The 20,158-nt window shown below is 37.3% G+C and overlaps 1 protein-coding gene across 1 annotated transcript; it reads left to right on the plus strand.

The window, feature by feature from the left end:
* Positions 1 to 16,195: 16,195 nt before the first annotated feature.
* On the plus strand, positions 16,196 to 17,232 carry LOC100675623 (olfactory receptor 8B12-like). Its single transcript, XM_003422592.3, has one exon. The coding sequence runs from the start codon at positions 16,300 to 16,302 to the stop codon at positions 17,230 to 17,232; it is 933 nt and encodes a 310-aa protein (XP_003422640.1). The 5' UTR covers positions 16,196 to 16,299.
* Positions 17,233 to 20,158: the final 2,926 nt, after the last annotated feature.

Raw genomic sequence — 20,158 nt, forward strand, 5'->3', positions numbered from 1 at the left:
TTGTCTTTTTGTTGAGTTTTTGCAGTATCATGTAGATTTTAGAGATCAGACTCTGTTCAGAAATGTCACAGTTAAAAACTTTTTCCCAGTCTATAGGTAATTTTTTTACTCTTTTGATGAAGTCTTTGGATGAGCATAGGTGTTTCACTTTTAGGTGCTACCGGTTATCTAACTTCTCTTCTGGTGTTTGTGCATTGTTAGTAATGTTTGTGATTACTGTTTATGCCATGTATTAGGGCTCCTGGCATTGTCTCTATTTTTTCTTCTATGATCTTTATCATTTTAGATTTTATATTTAGGTCTTTGATCCATTTTGAATTGGTTTTTGTGCATGGTGTGAGGTATCGGTCTTGTTTTATTCTTTTGAAGATGGATATCCAGTTATGCCAGCTCCATTTGTTAAAGAGACTGTCTTTTCCCCATTTAACAGATTTGGGGCCTTTGTGAAATCTCATCTGCTCATATGTGGATGGTTTTATGTCTGGATTCTCAATTCTGTTCCATTGGTCTATGTATCTGTTATTATACTGGTACCAGGCTGTTTTGATTACTGTGTTGTATGTAAAAATGGGTTCTAAAATTAGGTTGTGTGAGGCCTCCCACTTTGTTCTTCTTTTTCAGTAATGCTTTACTTATCTGGGGCCTCTTTCCTTTCCATATGAAGTAGGTGATTTTTTTCTCCATCTCATTAAAAAAAAGTTACTGGTATTTGGATTGGGATTGCATTGTATCGATAGATCGCTTTTGGTAGAATAGACATTTTTACATTGTTGAGTCTTTCTATCCATGAGCAGGGTCTCTTTTTCCACTTACGTAGTTTCTTGGTTTCTTGCGGTAGTGTCTTATAGTTTTCTTTGTATAGGTCTTTTACGTCTCTGGTTGGATTTATTACTATGTATTTTATCTTCTTAGGGGCTATTGTAAATGGTATTGATTTGGTGATTTCCTCTTCCACGTTCTCTTCGTTAGTGTAGAGGAATCCAACTGATTTATGTATGTTTATCTTGTATCCCGATACTCTGTTGAACTTTTCTAATAGTTTCAGTAGTTTTCTTGAGAATTCTTTAGGTTTTTCTGTGTATAAGATCATGTTATCTGCAAACAGAGATACCTTTACTTCTTCCTTGTCAGTTTGGATGCCCTTTATTTTATTTATTTCCTTATCTAGCCTAATTGCTCTGGCTAGGACCTCCAGCACAATATTGAATAAGAGTGGTGATGAATGGGACCTTTTTCTGGGTTCCTGTTCTCAAGGGGAATGCTTTCTGATTCTCTCCATTTAGGAGGATGTTGGCTGTTGGCTTTGTATAAATGCCCTTTATAACGTTCAGGAATTTTCCTTCTATTCCTATTTTGCTGAAAGTTTTTATCATGAACGAGTGTTGGACTTTGTCAAATACCTTTTCTGCATCAATTGATAAGATCATGTGTTTCTTGTCTTTTGTTTTATTTATATGATGAATTACATTGATTGTTTTTCTAATGTTGAACCATCTGTGCATACCTGGTATGAATCTCACATGGTTGTGGTGAATTATTTTTTTTGATATGTTGTTGAATTCTATTGGCTAGAATTTTGTTGAGGATTTTCACATCTAAGTTCATGAGGGATGTTGGTCTGTAAATTTCTTTTTTTGTGGTCTCTTTGCCTGGTTTTGGTATCAGGGTTATGCTGGCTTCATAGAATGAGTTTGGGAGTATTCCATCCTTTTCTGTGCTCTGAAATACCATTAGTAGTAGTGGTGTTAACTCTTCTCTGAATGTATTGTAGAATTCTCCAGTAAAGCTGACAGGGCCAGGGCTTTACTTTGTTGGGAATTTTTAAATTACTTTTTCAATTTCTTCTTTTGTTATGGGTTTATTTAGTTGTTCTGTCTCTGTGTTAGTTTTTGTAGGTAATGTGTTTCTAGAAATTTGTCCATTTCCTCTAGGTTTTCAAACTTGTTAGAGTACATTTTTTCATAGTATTCTGTTAAACCAAAACCAAAACAAACCCATTGCCATCAAGTCATTTCTTTTAATTTCAGTTGGGTCTGTTGGGATATTGATCATCTCATTTCTCTTTGGGTTATTTGCTTCCTCTCCTGTTTTTCTATTGTCAGTCTGGCCAATGGTTTATCGATTTTGTTATTTTTTTCAAAGAACCAGGTTTTGTTCTTGTTAACTCTTTCACTTGTTTTTCTGTTCTCTATTTCATTTAACTCTGCTCTGATTTTTATTATTTGCTTTCTTCTGGTGCCTGAGGGTTTCTTTTGTTGCTCTCTATTTGTTCAAGTTGTAGTGATAATTCTTGAATTTTGGCCCTTTCTTCTTTTTGTATGTGTAAATTTATTGATATAAATTGACTTCTGAGCACTGGTTTAGCTGTGTCCCAAAGGTTCTGATAGGAAGTGTTTTCATCCTCTTTGGATTCTATGAGTTTCTGTATTTCGTCCCTAATTTCTTCTATAATCCAATCATTTTTGAGCAAAGTGTTGTTCAGTTTCCATGTGTTTGATTTCTTTTCCCTGATTTTTCTGTTATTGACTTCTAGTTTTATGGCTTTATGGTCAGAGAAGATGCTTTGTAATATTTTGATGTTTTGGGTTCTGTTTTTTTTTAAGGCTTTCTTTATGACCTAATATGTCATATGTTCTGTGTGCGTTGGGAAAGAAAGTATACTTGGATGCTGTCAGGTAGAGCATTCTGTACATGTCTATGAGGTCAAGTTGGTTGATTTTGGTGTTTAGCTCTTCTGTGTCTTTATTGAGATTCTTTCTGGATGTTCTGTCCTTTATTGAAAGTGGTGTGTTGAACTCTCCTACTAGTATTGTGGAGCTGCCTATCTTGATTTTCAGTGGTTTTAGAATTTGTTTTACGTATCTTGAAATACTTTTCTTGTGTGCATAAATATTTAATATGGTAATATCCTCCTCTTATATTGTTTCCTTAGTCATTATATAGTGTCCTTCTTTATCTTTGTGCTAGATTTAAGTTTGAAGTCTGTTTTGTCAGAAATTAGTATAGCCACCACTGCTCTTTTTTGATTGTTGTTTGCTTGATGTATTTTTTTCTATCCTTTGGGTTTTAGTTTGTATCTTTAAGTCTAAGGTGTGCCTCTTGTAGGTAGCATATAGACGGATCATTTTTTTTAATCCATTCTGCAACTCTGTGTCTCTCTATTGGTGCATTTAGTCCATTTACATTCAGCGTGATTATAGATAGGTGAGTTTAGTGTTGTCATTTTGATGTCTTTTTTTGTGTGTTGTTTACAGTTTCATTTTTCCACCAATTTTTTTTGTGCCGAGTAGTTTTTCTTTGTATATTGTGTATTTCTCTTTTTCATTGTTGTTGATTTTATTTTTTCTGAGACTTTATGTTTTTCTAGTATTTTATTTTGATGTGTAGGATTGTTAGTCTCCTTTGTGGTTATCTTATTTTTCACCCCCATTTTTCTAAGTTTAAAACTAACTTTAATCTTTCTATGTTGCCTTGATTTCCTCTCTATATGAAATATCTATGGCTCCCTTATTTAGTCCCTCTTTTTTGTTTAATGTTGTCATCTTTTATACAATGGCATTGCTTTTTTCCTGTTTTGACTTTTTTTTTTTTAATATTTATTTATTTCCCTATCTGTGTTGATATCTGGTTGCTCTGTCCAGTGTTCTAGTGTTGGGTTGATATCTGATATTGTTGATTTTTTAATCAGAGAATTCCATTTAGTATTTCTTGTAGTTTTGGTTTGGTTTTTGCAAATTCCCATAGCTTCTGTTTATCCAGAAATGTCCTAATATTGCCGTCGTATTTGACAGACAGTTTTGCTGGGTATATGATTCTTGGTTGGCTATTTTTCTCCTTCAATGCTTAATGTATGCCATCCCATTGCCTTCTTGACAGTATGGTTTCTGCTGAATAGTCTGAGCTTATTCTTATTGATTCTCCTTTGTAAATGACTTTTCATTTATCCCTGGCTGGTCTTAAAATTTTCTCTTTATCATTGGTTTTGATTATAATATGTCTTGGTGACCCTCTTTTGGGATCTACCTTGTATGGGGTTTGATGAGTGTCTTGGATAGATATCCTTTCATCTTTCATGATATTAGGGAAGTTTTCTGCCAACAAATCTTCAACAATTCTCTCTGTATTTTCTGTTATCTCTCCCTGTTATGGTACTTCAGTCACTTACAGGTTATTTTTGTTGATAGAGTCCTACATGATTATTAGGGTTTCTTCATTTTTTAAAAAGTCTTTTATCTGATTTTTCTTTGTCTATACTGTTGCCAACTGTTTTATCTTCAATCTCACTATTTCTGACTTCCAGCTCTTCAACTCTGCTCTGCTCACTTTCTACTGATTTGACTAATTCCAAAATTTTATTGTTAATCTTCTGAATTTCTGATTACTTTCTCTCTGTGGATTGTTGCAGCCTATTAAATTTTTCATTATGTTCTTGAATAATCTTCTTAATTTCCTGGACTGCTTTATCTGTGTGCTCCTTGACTTGTTCTGCATTTTGCCTGATCTCCTTCCTGATGTCTTGAAGAGTTCTGTATATTAATATTTTCTATTCTACATCTGGTAATTCCAGGAATACATTTTTATCTGGAAGAGTCCTTTGTTCGTTGTTTTGGGACTTTGTCGAAGAAATCATGGTCTGCTTCTTCATGTGATTTGATATTGATTGTGTGTAGGTTGTATGCACTAGCTCGATCCCCTCCGTGGTCATGCCAGGGGTTCACGGCTGTACCACCTTGCTTGTATTCTTTCTCTAAAGCAGCTGCATCCTAAAAGTCACCACCAGCCCCACCACAGTCATGCCAGGGGGTCAGGGGTGTGCCACTTCACTTGCCTTTTTTCACTGAAGCAGCCATGTCCCTGCACAGTACCGCCAACCCCTCTGCAGGGGAATAGGGTCTTAGGCTCTGCCTCTAACTCAGCAACTCCTTGCTGCTTCTGAACCATCTCCGTTTCCCTGTCACTCAGTCTGATTCATAACTTTGCCTTTGGTGCTCAGGGTTCCTAGGTTTTCATATATGTAATCGAGTCACTTATTTTTTTTCAGGTGTTTGTTATAAGAGGGACCACTGGAAGCATCTGACTACTCTGCCGTCTAGGCCCTGCCTCTGGAACAGTTTCTTGAATTATAGTTTTTATTATTGGTAGGACATAGGTTACACAGGTGTATCCGTTTGTTACAATTTAGGGTTAAGATTTGTGTATTTAAATGTTTGTAAATGTCATACAAATCAAATGCATGGGTGGTTCAAAATAAGAAAATCAATCAATGTAATACACCACATTAATATTTTTGTTGTTGTTGTTGTTAGGTGCCGTTGAGTCAGTTTTGACTCATAGTGACCCTATGCACAACAGACCAAAACACTGCCTGGTCCTGCACCATCCACACAATTGTTGCTATGCTTGAACCCATTGTTGCAGCCACTGTGTCAATCCATCTCGTTGAGGGTCTCCCTCTTTACTGCTGACCCTCCACTTTACCAAGCATGATGTCTCTCTCCAGGGACTGATCCCTCCTGACAACATGTCCAAAGTATGTGAGAAGTAGTCTTGCCATCTTTGCTTCTAAGGAGAATTCTGGTTGTACTTCTTTCAAGACATTTGTTCATTCTTTTGGCAGACCATGTTATATTCAATATTCATTGCCAACACCACTGTTTGAAGGCATCAATTCCTGTTCGGTCTTCTGTATTCATTGTCCAGCTTTGCATGCATATGAGGTGATTGAAAATACCATAGCTTGGGTCAGGCACACCTTAGTCCTCAAGGTGACATCTTTGCTTTTCAACACTTTAAGGAGGTCTTTTGCAGCAGATCTGCCCAATGTAATGCATCTTTTGATTTCTCGATTGCTGCTTCCATGGGTGTTGTTTGTGGATCCAAGTAAACTAAAGTTCTTGACAACTTCAATACTTTCTTCATTTATCATTATGGTGCTTATTGGTTCATTCGTGAGGATTTTTGTTTTCTTCATGTTGAGGCGTAATCCATACCAGAGGCTGTGGTGTTTGATCTTGATCAGTAAGTGATTCAAATCCTCTTCACTTTCAGTAAGCAAGGTTGTGTCATCTGCATATTAGAGGTTATTAAAGTCTTCCTCCAATCTTGATGACTCTTCCTTCTTCATATAGTCCACCTTCTCAGATTATTTTTTTAGTATACAGATTGGATAAGTATGGTGAAAAAATACAACTCTGATGCACACCTTTCCTGACTTAAAGTCACACTGTCTCCACTTTTTCTTTTCAAACGACTGCCTCTTGATCTATGTACAGGTTTCTCATGAGCACAATTAAGTGTTCTGGAATTCCAACTTTTCGTAATATTATCCATAATTTGTTATGATCCACACAGTCAAATGCCTCTGCATAGTCAATAAAACAGACGAAGATCTTCCTGGTATTCTCTGCTTTCAGCAAGGATCCATCTGACATCAGCAATGATATCCCTGGTTCCATGTCCTCTTCTGAACCTAGCTGGAACTTCTGTCAGTCCTCTGTCAATATACTACTGCAGCCACTTTTGAATGATCTTCAGCAAAATTTTACCAGTGTGTGATATTAATGATATTGTTCTGTAATTTCCACATTTGGTTGAATAACCTTTCTTGGGGTTAGGCATAAATATGAATCTCTTCCAGTCACTTGGCCAGGTAGCTATCTTCCAAATTCTTGGCATAGACAAGTGAGTACTTTCAGTGCTGCATCCTTTTGTTGAAACATCTCAATTAGTATTCCATCAATTCCTCAGGTCTTGTCTTTCACCAATGCTCTCAGTGCAGCTTGGACTTCTTCCTTCAATATCATTGGTTTCTGATCATATGCTGCCTCTTGCAACGGTTGAACGTCAACCAATTCTTTTTGGTATACTGAGTCTGTGTATTTCTTTCACCTTCTTTTAATGCTTCCTGCGTCATTTAATATTTTCTCTGTAGAATTCTTCAATATCGCAGCTGGAGGCTTGAATTTTTTCTTCAGTTTTTTCTACTTGACAAATGCCTATCCTATTCTTCCTTTTTGGTTTTCTACCTCCAGGTCTTTGCACATGTCATTATAATACTTCACTGTGTCTTTTCAAGCCACCCTTTGGCCCTTGCCTTACCTGTCCCTTTTCCTTGCTTTACTTTTTATTGCCCTTATTTGAGTATATTTCTTACGTTATTTATTTCTTGTATTTATCGTTTGTCTTCCTCCTGCAAGAATAAAAGCTCAGTGAAGACAAGGAGGCTTGATTTGTATAGTGCCTGAAGCCAATGGAACAGTGCCTAGCATATTATTTGTCAATTAATATTTGTTGATTGAAATCAATGAACGTCACTCTCTATCAAAGATGCGTAGAGATTATGCATTGGCTAATAAATTGCCTTTAAGCCTTAGCATTCTAGGCTCTCCTCATTTTATTCCTAGTATACTTTTCCAGACTAATCTTTTATCTCCTTTCAAGACTCAACCATGTAGTTACATGTATCAGTAGTTTGTTTCTTTTTATTGCTGAGTTGTATTCCATTGTATGAATATACCAGTTTATTTATTTATTCTCCTGCTGATGCTAATTTCCAGTTTCAGGTTACAAGAAATACAGCCGCTATGAATTCTTCTTTGTAAACCTTTTTGTGGACACATGTATTAGTTTTTGAGGGGTATATGCTTAGGGGTGGAATTGCGGGTCAAGGGCAGATGTGTGTTTAACTTTATTGATACTGCCAGTTTTCCAACTAGTTTTACCATTTTATATTCCAATGAGCAATTTAAGAGGATTCCATTTACTCCACATTTTTTCCACATTTGCTGTTGTCAGTCTTTTTAATTTTAGCTATTATGATGAGTGTGTAATGACACCTGGTTGTGGTTTTAATTTGCATTTCTCTGTTAAGTGATGCTTTTGAGCAACTTTGGATATGCTTGTTGGCCTACTGAAGTATCTGTTTAAATTTTTGGCCCATTAAATTAGTTTTAGTCTTTAATAATTTATTTCTAGGAGTTCTTAATATCTCCTTGATTTGAGTCCTTTGGCAGATGCATATATTGTGCGCTGTGAGTATTTTCTCCTGTCTGTGGTTTGCCTTTTCACTTTTGTTATGCTGTGTTTCAAGGAGCAGAAGTTTCTAATCTTGACCAAATTCAACTTTTTATTTCTTTCATGCATAATGCCTTTTATACTTAAGAAATCCTCCCTACCCTAAGGTTCTAAGGTCTTGAACATTTTCTCCCAGAAGCTTTTGTTAAAAAAAAAAAAAAAAGTCAATTTAACCTATATATAGGGTCTATTTCATGTGCAAATAGACTGCTATTGGGTTAAGTGTTCTGTATATGTCTATGAGGTCATGTTGGTTGATTGTGGCATTTAGATCTTCCATGTCTTTCTTTCTGGATGTCCTGTCCTTCACCAAAAGTGGTGTGTTGAAATCCCCTACTACTATTGTGGAGCTGTCTATCTCACTTTTTGATGCTGATAGAGTTTGTTTTATGTATCTTGCAGTCCTGTCATTGGGCACATAAATACTTAATATGGTTATACTTTCTGGATATATCGTCCCTTTGATAATTACATAGTGTCCTTCCTTATCCTTTATGATGGATTTACCTTTAAAGTCTATTTTTCCAGAAATTAATATTGCCACTCCTACTCTTTTTTGATTGTTGTTTACTTGATATATATTTTTTCCCATCACTTGGGTGTGTCTTGTAGGCAGCATATAGACAAATTATGTTTTTAATCCTTCTGCCGCTCTCAGTCTCTTTATTGGTGCATTTAGTCCATTTACATTCAGCGTAATTATGGATAGGTATGAATTCAGGTCTATCATTTTGATGTCTTTTTTTGTGTTGTTGACAGTTTCTTTTTCACACTTAATATTATGTGTTGAGTAGATTATCTTTATATATTGCCCTTTCCTCATATTCGTTGTTGTTGATTTTGTTTCTGCTGAGTCTGTATTTTTTTCTTGTTTTTTTTTTTTTTTTTTTTTTTTGATGTGTAGGATAGTTTGTCTCCTTTGTGGTTACCTTATTACTTATTCCTATTTTTCTAAATTTAAACCTAACTTTTATTTCTTTGTATTGCCTTGTCTTCTCCATATGAAAGATCTATGATACATTTCTTAGTCCCTCTTTATTGTTCTAACGTTGCCTTCTTTTACATAATAACATTGCTGTTCCCCTGTTTTGAGTGTTTTTTTATCTTGATTTATTTTGGCGATTTCCCTGTCTGGGTTGACTTCTAATTGATCTGCCCAGTGTTCTAGTCTTGGGTTGACACCTGATATTATTGAATTTCTAACCAAAGAACTCCCTTTAGTATTTCTTGTAGTTTTGGTTTGCTTTTGACAAGTTCCCTAAACTTTCGTTTATCTAAAAATGTCCTAATTTCACCTTCATATTTGAGAGAGAGTTTTGCTGGATATATGAATCTTGGTTGGCAATTTTTTTCCTTCAATTTTTTATTTAGGTCATCCCTTTGTCTTCTTGCCTGCATGGTTTCTGCCGAGCAGTCTGAGCTTATTCTTATTGGCTCTCCTTTGTAGGTGACTTTTTGTTTATCTAGCTGCTCTTAAAATTCTCTCTTTATCTTTGGTTTTGGCAAGTCTGATTATAATATATCTTGGTGACTTTCTTTTTAAAATCTCACTTATGTGGAGTTCAATGGGCATCTTGGATTGATATCTTCTCATCTTTCACAATAGCAGGGACATTTTCTGCCAACAAATCTTCAACAATTCTCTCTGTATTTTCTGTTATCCCTCCCTTTTCTGGTACTCCAATCACTTGTAGGTTTTTTTACTTGATAGAGTCCCACATGATTCTTAACATTTCTTCATTTTTTAAAGTTCTTTTATCTGATTTTTCTTCAAATATATTGGTGCCAAGTGTTTAATCTTCAAGTTCACAAATTCTGCCTTCCACTTGCCCAATTCTGCTCCTCTGACTTTCTATTGACTTATCTACTTCTGTAATTTTATTGTTAATCTTCTGAATTTCTGATTGCTGTCTGTCTATGGATTTTTCCAGCTTATTAAATTTTTCATTATGTTCCTGAATAATCTTTTTAATTTCTTCAACTCCTTTATCTGTGTGTTCCTTGGCTTGTTCTGAGTATTTCCTGATTTCCTTCTTGATATCTTGAAGGGTTCTGTGTATTAATATTTTGTATTTTGCCTCTGGTAATTCCAGGAAGGTATTTTCATCTAGAAGATCCCTTGATTCTTTGTTTTGAGAGCTCTCTGAGGCGATCATGCTCTGTTTCTTTACGTGAGTGATATCGACTATTGTCTCTGAACCATCTATAAGTTATTGTTTTAGTTTATTTTATGTTTGCTTACCGTGTTGTAGCTTCTTGCTTTGTTTTATTTTGATACACCCAAATGGGTTGCTTGAGTGAGCTATCTTGATTATTTTCGTTTTTGGAGCTCTGATGTCCTGTCCCCAGATGGCTAGATTTGTTATCAGGTATATCAGTCTACAAGTCCATTCCATTTTCTTGTCTGAATTCAGCTCCGGTGTCCAGTTAACAGATCATCAAGTGTGTGGTACTGGCTCTGTTCTACAGTCTTAGAGGGACAGGGGTGATGGTGTAGGTACTGGTATATGGTTGCAGCAAGGGGTCACACTCTGAACAAGGCAAGTGGCTGAGAATCATTCCTCACGTGCCTCTGAGGAAAGCATTCCCTGTTCCTTAGAGCGTGCAGGTGCGTGAGTTCTGCAGACAGACCATGGGCACCCAGTATTTTTGGTCGTAAGGACTGGGAGGTACCAGTTATCCTTGGACCCTTGTCGTGGGTGGCTGGGTAATCTGAGTGGAACCACCAATCCTTAGGCCTCTGATGTGGGTAGGTGAAGACTCTGTTTAATAGGCAAAGCAATGCCAGAGATCAAACACCCACCTCTCCACCACACAGCTGAAGCAGTTGTAGTCTGCCTACAAGGACCGATTCTCCTGAAATATGCCCTCACAGGTCCATGCAGAGGGGAAAGGTACTCAGACCGTTTATGCCTTGACAGGAGTTGCTTTTGTCCTGAGCTCACCGGTTAGTGGAGCTGGCAAATTATCTTTTCCCCCAACTGCAAATTTATTCCTTCCCCAGGGCCTGGAGGGTGGCTCTAGGGACTCAACAGGGCATATCTCAGTCCTAGAGAAATCAGCTACTGAAGACTGCTTGGGAGTGGGGGTGGGGAGCATGGCAAAATATGAACAAGAACTTAGCTTGAGCCGAGAATGCTGTTCTTCTCTGGTTCTGAAGGTGCAAGTAGATTGTGTGGCTGGCTGCTTCTTCCTGAGGAAACTGCAACCGAACACTACCACCAGTCCACCACAGCCACTCCTGGGAATGGTGCCTGAAGGCTTCCGGTGATTCAGGTTTGGTAACTCCTCTCCACTTCGGAAATGTCTCTTCTTCCCCCTGCCCCTTTGTTCATTTTCTAACCTTGCCTTTGATGTTCAGGGTTCCTAAATTGCCTTTGATGTTCAGAGTTCCTAGCTTGTCATAAATGTACTTGTTTCACTTGTTTTTTCAGGTCTTTGTTGTAAGAGGGCTCACCGGAAGAGTCTGTCTATTCCACCATTTTGGACCCACCCATCTAAAATATTTTTTTGTATCTATTCATATATTTCTCTGCATTTCTACCTGCAGATCTGAAATTCTTCTGAGACCACTTCTCCTCCTCCTTCTATGTTTCAGTGGTGCAGGTTTTTTTTTTTTTTTACCTTTTGTTTGCAAATCTTATTTCAATTTTTTGAAAAATATTTTTGCCTATTATAGAATACTGCTCTTGTTGTGGGCTGTCAAGTTGATTCTGACTCATATGACAGGGTAGAACTCCTCTAGAGGGTTTTCTAGCCTACAATCTTTATGGGAGCAGAACATCAGGTGTTTTCTCCAATGAAGCTGCTAGGTGGGTTTGAACTATCAAATTTTCAGTTAGCAGTTGAGGGCTTAACCATTGCTCTGTCAATGCTCTTTAATATAGCATAGTAAGTTGGTGATTTTTTTTTTCAGTATTTTAAAGATGCCATTTCATTTTCTCTGCTTTTCATTGTTTCTGATACCAAGTCGGTCGACATTCTTATTTTAGCTCCTTTGAAAGCAATGTGCCAATGTTCCTTTTATTTCTAGCTGACCCCCCTTTTTTTCCCCCTTTGTCTTTCATTTTCAGCAGTTTGACCATGATATACCTAGGAGCGGTCTACTTTATATTCATGTTGCTGTGGTTTCTGGAACTTCTTATTACTTTGTATTCATGTCTTTCATAAAATTAGGAAACTTTTTATCTATTATCTTTTCAAAATTTTTTTGCCCAGTTCTCACTTGACATGTCTTTTGGAACTATGATTATGAATATTTGGGCTATTTCGTGTTGTCTTAAAGGTTTTGGTTACTGTGTCTTCTCTTATTATTTCTTTTCTATTTTAGTTGGATAATTTTTACTAACTTGTCTTTTATTTCAAGGAGCCCTGACAGTACAGTCTTTACTTCCCATTGCTAGTCTGCTGTGAAGCCAATCTAATACATTCTTTGTTTCCAATGTTATATTTATTATTCTAAGAATTTCTATTTGATTCTTTTTATTGTTTCTCTTGTACTTCACCGTCTGCTAGCCAATTTTGTCCATTCTTACCTTAATTAAAATGTATTTACAACAGTTACTTTAAAGGTTATATACACATCTTCTACTGACTGTTCTTTTTTTCTTCTTGATTATTGGTGACATTTTCTTCCTTTTTCACATTTCTACTTATTTTTTCTTTTATTCTGAACATCATAGGTATGTTGTAGAGACTATGGATTATGTTATCCTCCTCTGGAGTGTTGAATTTTGTTCTGACATGCAGTTAACTTACTAGCAGCTCACCTTGATCCTATTGAGCCTTGGGTTTAGTCTTTGTTATGATGGGTCTTTACAGTTTTGCCCTTCTTCCAAAAGCTTAGTTCATACTTCTGGGTTATGGCTTTTCTGGGGTCTGATATTACTCCCTGGGTTGTTCCTCCAAGTATCTCCACTTTTACTGAGTCCGAATCCTATCATCTCCTAGCACTGTGCATTGTCTTTGATCTCTGTTTAGTTATTAGCCCACTAGTAGTTGTTATGGGTAGGCCTTGTGAAGTCCTGCCCTGAACATACAAAATTTAGGGTTCAACCAGGAAGCCAAGGCATTCCATTATGCAGATGTCTGAAAGTCATTTTCTGTGATTTTGCCCCTCAATACCTTGTCTGACAAATTCCAGGCGTCTTAGTGTCCCTGAACTCTGACAATTCTTTATTTTAGCTACAGAGCCTGCAACTTTTTTTTGGCTCTCCTTCCCTGTGCCTGGTTTGGAAATTGCCCCAGGGAGAAAGGTGGGTGAATGTGGTAGTCACCTAAGGTTCTTGTCTCAAGAAATGAAGCTCTGTGCTTGAAAGTAGTTCTTATATATATATTTTTCCAAATGTTATAATTGTTTATGGCCAGAGGGCAAGTATTATACTGTCTGTTATACCTGGAATCAGAAGTCCGGTCAGTTATTTTTTTCATTACTTACGCGTGGTATTCAAGCCAATCTGATGTTCACATAAGTTCATGAATAGAGCACTAACAAAGATTGGCAATCTAGCCACTGAAACTATATCTGTGATTTTGGGCAAGTCATTTTACTTCTTGGACCTTACTCCCTTTGTCCGTAAGATGAGGAGAAATATTAGTCATGTGGGTCCATAAGTTTCTTGTATTGGGTTCCCAAGAAGTTTTTTTTTAAAAATTCAGCTTCAATATCCCTATCCCCAGAAATTCTGATTCAGAAAGTCAGGGTGGAGCCCAGAACTTTTTGATAAACACCCTAGGTAATTGTTATGACTGGTCAGGTTTGGGGAAACACTGGATTAGATTATTTCCTGGGTCTTTTAAGGTCTAAAATTTTATGCATTTTTTGGTTTAGTGTCAGAGGAGATAAGCAAGTGTCTGAGAGATTGAGATATAGGATAGACAAATTTTTTCAAGGCAGAATTTGGAGGTGAGAAATAGAAAGAGACAAAGGCAAACCAAAGAAGAACAACTTTGTCTTTTCTGGGAACCTGACCTCTGGATTCAATTTGCCAGCTTTGAGTAGCTTGAAAGTCAGTTGACAGAAGTTCTCAAGAAATGTGGGTGGGAGGCAGGGGCTGTCAAGGGACATTTTGACTAGTGAGTAATTTAGAGAAAGGCTAGTCTTGGCAGAGGTCAAGAGCAGTTGCCCAATAGGGATTCTTTGGTACCATCAAATTTACACTCCATGAGAATATAGGACAGAGGAATCTAAGAAGTCTCCCTTTTTTTTCAGAGTTAGGAGTAGTGCAATTAATTCTTGGAGTGAATTTAACTATGAATAAATTATTGAATGTGCACTTCTAAATTACAATAGCCCTTCAGATTTACCATTTCTGGTTCTAAGCACTTCTTTTTATTACATGTCAATGCATATTTGTTTTTATTTTTCCAAGAGAGTTTCAGATCTAAGAAGACCCTGCTTTATGGGTTTTTGTAGATCTCAACTGGAGGTAACTGTTTTGTAGTTAAAAATAAGGGACTTTAATTCAGACAGGTGTAGGCATGAGTGTGAGGAAACACACTGGCTCTCTGAGTCCTTTACCTTTAAAATGGGTATCATTATTGTGAGGAATAAACAAGATTACATTTTTATAGTCCTTTTGGATCATGGTCAGTATAAGGGTACTGTGTCTGATACAGTATTGTGCACTCAACAAATGGTAATGATAATTGTTTTTCACAATGATTTTTTTTCTTAATAATGCTGAATAGATGTTACTTGAATGAAAGTATTAAGTCTATAAAAGCCAAATGAAAAAATATCAAGGGTATAAACAAACATTTCTTCTTCCTTAGGGAAGGTAATCTCTGAGGCAATGATCCTCAGGGAGTCTCTGTCTTAATAATCAGTTTATCAGAATTTGTAATTTAAAACAAAACTTAAATCACCTGCTATCCACTGATTAGGGAAAGGAACTCTCTTTTCCCTGGAAACTAGAGAGGAAGCTTTGGGTAAAGAAGCAATGAAAAGTCATGTTCTTAGTGCAGAAAGAGTTACAAGATAAATTACAGGTTCTTACCCTTGATCAGAGCTGGGAGAAGAGTGTTCTGACCTTGAAGCTGTCATCTATTCACTAGGGCCATTTCCCTTCCCAGAACAATTGTGGCTATCAGAGAGTAGAGTATAACATTGTGGCTCTTTAACCAAAGAAAGAGGAGTGCCTGCTTGACCCAATCTGTCAGGTAACAACACAAACCATGGGAGTCAGACTGCCTGAGTTCACCTTCTGGCTCCTACCCAGTATTTCTGTAATTTTGGGCTAGCTATGTAATCTCAGTGAAATGGGAATAATAATATTGTCACATAGTATTTAGAGTGAGCCTCTCGTAGTAATTGCTAAATAAGTGTTAGCTTTAAAAGATTATTTTTAGACCTACAACCAGTGGAGGTGAGAGCTCTGGGGAAAAAAAAAAAAAAGCACATTCAATAATTTATAAATTGTTAAATTCACTCCAGGAATTAATTGCACTAGTTCTAGCTCCAACAGCAAAGGAGACTTCTCTGATTCTTCTCTGCTATATTCTCATGGAGCCCTGATGACATAGTGGTTTAAGAGCTATGGCTGCTAACCAAAAAGTTCGCAGTTCAGAGCCATCAGCTGCTCCTTGGAAACCCTACGGGGCAGTTCTACTCTGTAATATAGTTTGCTATTTGTCAGAATAGACTCAACTGCAAGTTTTTTTTTTATTCTAATGGCATGTAAATTCGATGGTAACAAAGTATCTGTACCTAACAAAGTAACTACTCTCTACATCTGCCAAGACCAGCCTTTCTCCAAATTACTAACTAGTCATCTTCTTGCTCTGATCCAGAGCCTGATCCAGAGGTGGAAGCTCTGATGAGATTCACAGTAACTTCTGCCTGTCAGGACTCTCTTCAGAAAAGAGGCCCAGGTTTCAGCAACTGAAGCAGAGACACAAGAAGGAGGGATATAGGAAAGTTGCTGACTTAAAGATCTAAAGGTAATTCAGCTTGTTTTTGCTACCCTTCTTCCCATCAGCACCAGCTCTCACCCTGGAGAGAAATTTTAGCCTCATATTTTACTCTGGACAGTTTAAGTCACTTAGTGCTGTAAGACAGATCCATAGCAAACAGTAAAGACTTTTCTACTGCAGTTTTTATCTCTCTTTGAGGATTCCAATTCCCATGAAAGGGTGAAGGGAGCTGATTCTGGAAGGGTAGTGGTGATATTTCTTTCCCTCTAAGTGGTTCTTTTCTATTGCCTCCACAGAGTCTCCAGAAGGAGAATGACAATCAAGAATTCTTCTGTGACAGAGTTTATCCTCGCAGGCTTAACGGACCAGCCGGGACTCCAGGTCCCTCTCTTCTTCCTGTTTCTCTGCTTCTATGTAATCACTATGGTGGGGAACCTGGGCTTGATTACTCTGATTGGGCTGAACTCTCACCTGCACACACCCATGTACTTTTTTCTCTTTAATCTCTCTTTAATAGATTTCTGTTACTCCACTACCGTCACCCCCAAAATGCTGATGAGTTTTGTCTCAAAGAAGAACATCATCTTGTACGCAGGATGTATGACTCAGCTGTTTTTCTTCTGCTTCTTTGTTGTCTCTGAGTGCTTCATTTTGTCAGCAATGGCATATGACCGCTATGTTGCCATCTGTAAACCATTGGTGTACATGGTCACCATGTCTCCACAGGTTTGTTTTCTCCTTTTGTTAGATGTCTATGTGATGGGGTTTTCAGGGGCTATGGCTCATACAGGAAGCATAGTGAGTCTGACTTTCTGTGCTGACAACCTTGTCAATCATTTCCTGTGTGACATCTTTCCTCTCCTTGAGCTCTCCTGCGACAGCACGTATGTGAATGAGCTGGTGGTATTTATTGTTGTAGCCATCGGCATTGGAATGCCTGTTGTCACCATCTCCATCTCTTATGCTCTAATACTTTCCAGCATTCTCCATATTAGCTCCACTGAAGGCAGGTCCAAAGCCTTTAGTACCTGCACCTCCCACTTAATAGTGGTTTCTCTTTTCTTTGGTTCTGGGGCTTTCATGTATCTGAAACCACCGTCTGTTTTGTCCCTTCATCAAGGGAAAGTGTCTTCCCTGTTCTATACCATTATGTCACCCATGTTAAACCCATTAATCTATAGCTTGAGGAACAAGGATGTCAAAGTTGCCCTGAGGAGAACCTTGAGGAGAAAAACATTTCCTTGAGAAAGGAGCAGTGTTTGAGGAAGGAGATGTAACGCTTTTTCTTATTAGTGTGTGTGCGTGTTTTCAGTGAGGTGTCCAAGCTGCAGTGTTTTCTGTCCTAAACAGAAAGAGAATTTTAAGTCCTAATGTTTCGAGGAGTGTTTAGTGTGTAGACCTATTATTTTTTTCTCACTCCACCTTTACTATTCCAAGCATTCCTTTTCTTATGCAGATTGCTTCTAAAGTCAAAGATTGTTTAATCTTGAATGGGTCATAAAAATAACTTAATATAGCCTTCCCATTTAATAAATCACACATTGGAGACTCACAAATATTGCATATGTTGCCAAAGGACACACAGCTGCTTGATTCCATAGCTGGCACTGGACTCCAGAGTCCTTTAATTCCAGTCTACTTTGTTTTTATTTATTCCATGTTTCCTTTTTCCATTGTTGCACTTACAGATTTCATTTTAAAAGTATGATACCTTAACACTTTAAAACCTGGTTTCACTTACAATACTTTCATGTAACTTCTCAAAAAACTTTTTTGAATATTGCATTTTTTTTAAGAGGATAGGAGGTGAAATTTTTTCCTAAGTTGATCTTGGCTGAATGACAAGAGCAGTATGTGAAGATTGGGGAGTTTGGGAGGCTAGGATATTAGGTTCCATATAGCAGCAAGCATGGTCATTACTGGTGTTGTGTGTGGAACCCTTGGGACAAAGTCTAATGCAGGTTTTTTTTTTTTTTTTTTAGATGTAGTCTAGGTATTTTTTGAAAATCACTAATATATTAAGTGCTGGAAAGACACTTTCACTTAAGAGCTATTTGGAAAGCACTTTTACAGGCTTAAGGTTTCTAAAGATGATGAGTGCAAAGTCACAGGTAGTTCAAGAGTAAGAGTCAGAATTTGAGCTTTTTGAGTTTGAGTGTGTGAACTATGATTAAGAAGTTTGTGGCTCGGGATAATCAAGTAAGGGTCTGGAGGCTCTAATCCATTGCCGTCAAGTCGATTCTGCCCTGTAGGTTTTCCAAAGAGCCAGATGGTGGATTCCAACTGCCAACCTTTTGGTTAGCAGCCATAGTTCTTAACCATTGTACCATCAGGGCTTTCTAAAGGAGCAGTAATTAATTTGGGGGATCTAGTTAGTTATTGGAGTCCTTGCATGGTGCAAACAGTGAACAGATTTGGCTGCTTACTGAAAGGTTATAAGTTCTAGTCCACAGAGATGTGCCTCCAAAGAAAAGTCCAGGGGATCTGCTTCATAAAAATCAGCCATCTCAAACACTATGGAGCACAGTTCTACTCTGATACATATGGGTCACCATGAGTTGAAATTGATAGCAACTGGTTTGTTTAGTTAGTTAACAGGGCAGCACTAAGCAGAAGAGATGATTTCCATTTAATTTTAAGGCACTGCACAGAGCACTTCTCATATAGGCAGCTATGGAAAGAAAGAATTAATCTCAGAACTATTTTAACTTCAAAGCATTGTATAAGGAGAAGTGAAGCTTTATATAATATGTTGGAACACTTTGATCTAAATGATTTAGTAGTAGTAAAAGTTTTTTTTGAAAACCACTAATATATTAAGTACAGGGAAGACACTTTAACTTAGGAGCTATTCCTTTGGGAAGTTATCTTCTTTGGGAAAATGGGAGGTTTGGATGAAAAGTTCAGTTTTGCCCTTTGGTATGAGATTAAGACCATTGAGGGAAGGTTTTGATTTAGTCATCACAGAATGGTAAAAGAAAACTGATTTCCAAGACCCGTGGGGTGAGTGTCAAGTGAGTGAGGTGAATAGACCATATAAGGTAGGTAGTAAATAGTGACTTGTTAGGCATATAAGTTTTGCTTTTTGACCCAGTAGGTTAGTAGTTGTGTGACTTTGGGCAAATTACTTAATGTCTCTGAATATGAATTTCTTTATTTTTAATGTGAGAAAACATTCCTGACCTTCTGGAGTTTTGAGAATATTAAGTGTGAAGTACTTAATAAATCCTAGTTCTCTCCCTGCTGGAATTCCTTCATCTAGTTATCAGCCCTTCCTCTAGCTTTTTCATGACCTTAAGCTAATTATTTCATCTTCCTGGGATTCTTGGTCATGAGAAAAATGGGCTCATTTCTAACTTTATTTAAAAAATATTATATTTTGACCGAATCTTGTACATGTTTAAAAAAAATGCATCATGTTATGTAATAAAACACGTCTTCCTCCCATCTAGTCATTCCATTCCTAAATTCTCCTCCCTAGAAACAATATTTGTTGCCAATTTCTTATGAATCTTCCCAAGATTGTATATACATATTCAATCAAATATCTCTCTGTGTATATGTCATGGAGCCCTGTTGGCACAGTGGTCAAATATTTGGCTGCTAACCAAAAGTTCAGCAGTTCAAATCTACCAGCTGCTCTTTAGAAACCCTATGGAGCAGTTCTACTCTCTCTTGTAGGGTCGTTATTAGTTGGAATCGACTTGACAGCAATGGGTTTTTATATACTTCATATATATAGCTAGCACCCCTGTTTTAAAGTTGTATAAAAGGCCATTTATGAATGATTCTTTTAGAAGAGGATGGAACAGAGAATTGCAGTGCCTTTGATGGGTGTGAGGGCTGGAAGGGGTGGGAGGGAAAAATACTAAATGCAATAGATAAGTGGTAACTTTGGTGAAGGGTAAGACACTACACAATACTGGGGAAGCCAGCACAACTTGTCCGAGGCAAGGTCATGGAAGCTCCTTAGACACATCCAAACTCCCTGAGGGACCAAATTACTGGGCTGAGGGCCATGGGGACCATAGTCTCGGGGAACATACAGCTCTATTGGCATAACACAGTTTATAAAGAAAATGTTCTACATTCTACTTTGGTGAGTAGCATCTGGGGTCTTAAAAGCTTGTGAGCGGCCATCTAAGATACTTCACTGGTCTCACCCCTTCGC

This window comes from Loxodonta africana, chromosome 15 (genome assembly GCF_030014295.1).
Source record: "Loxodonta africana isolate mLoxAfr1 chromosome 15, mLoxAfr1.hap2, whole genome shotgun sequence".
Classification (NCBI taxonomy): Eukaryota; Metazoa; Chordata; class Mammalia; order Proboscidea; family Elephantidae; genus Loxodonta; species Loxodonta africana.

Bases quoted from the DNA above. Each gene is read 5' to 3' on its own strand.
- LOC100675623 (XM_003422592.3), top strand. From the start codon at position 16,300: ATGACAATCAAGAATTCTTCTGTGACAGAGTTTATCCTCGCAGGCTTA.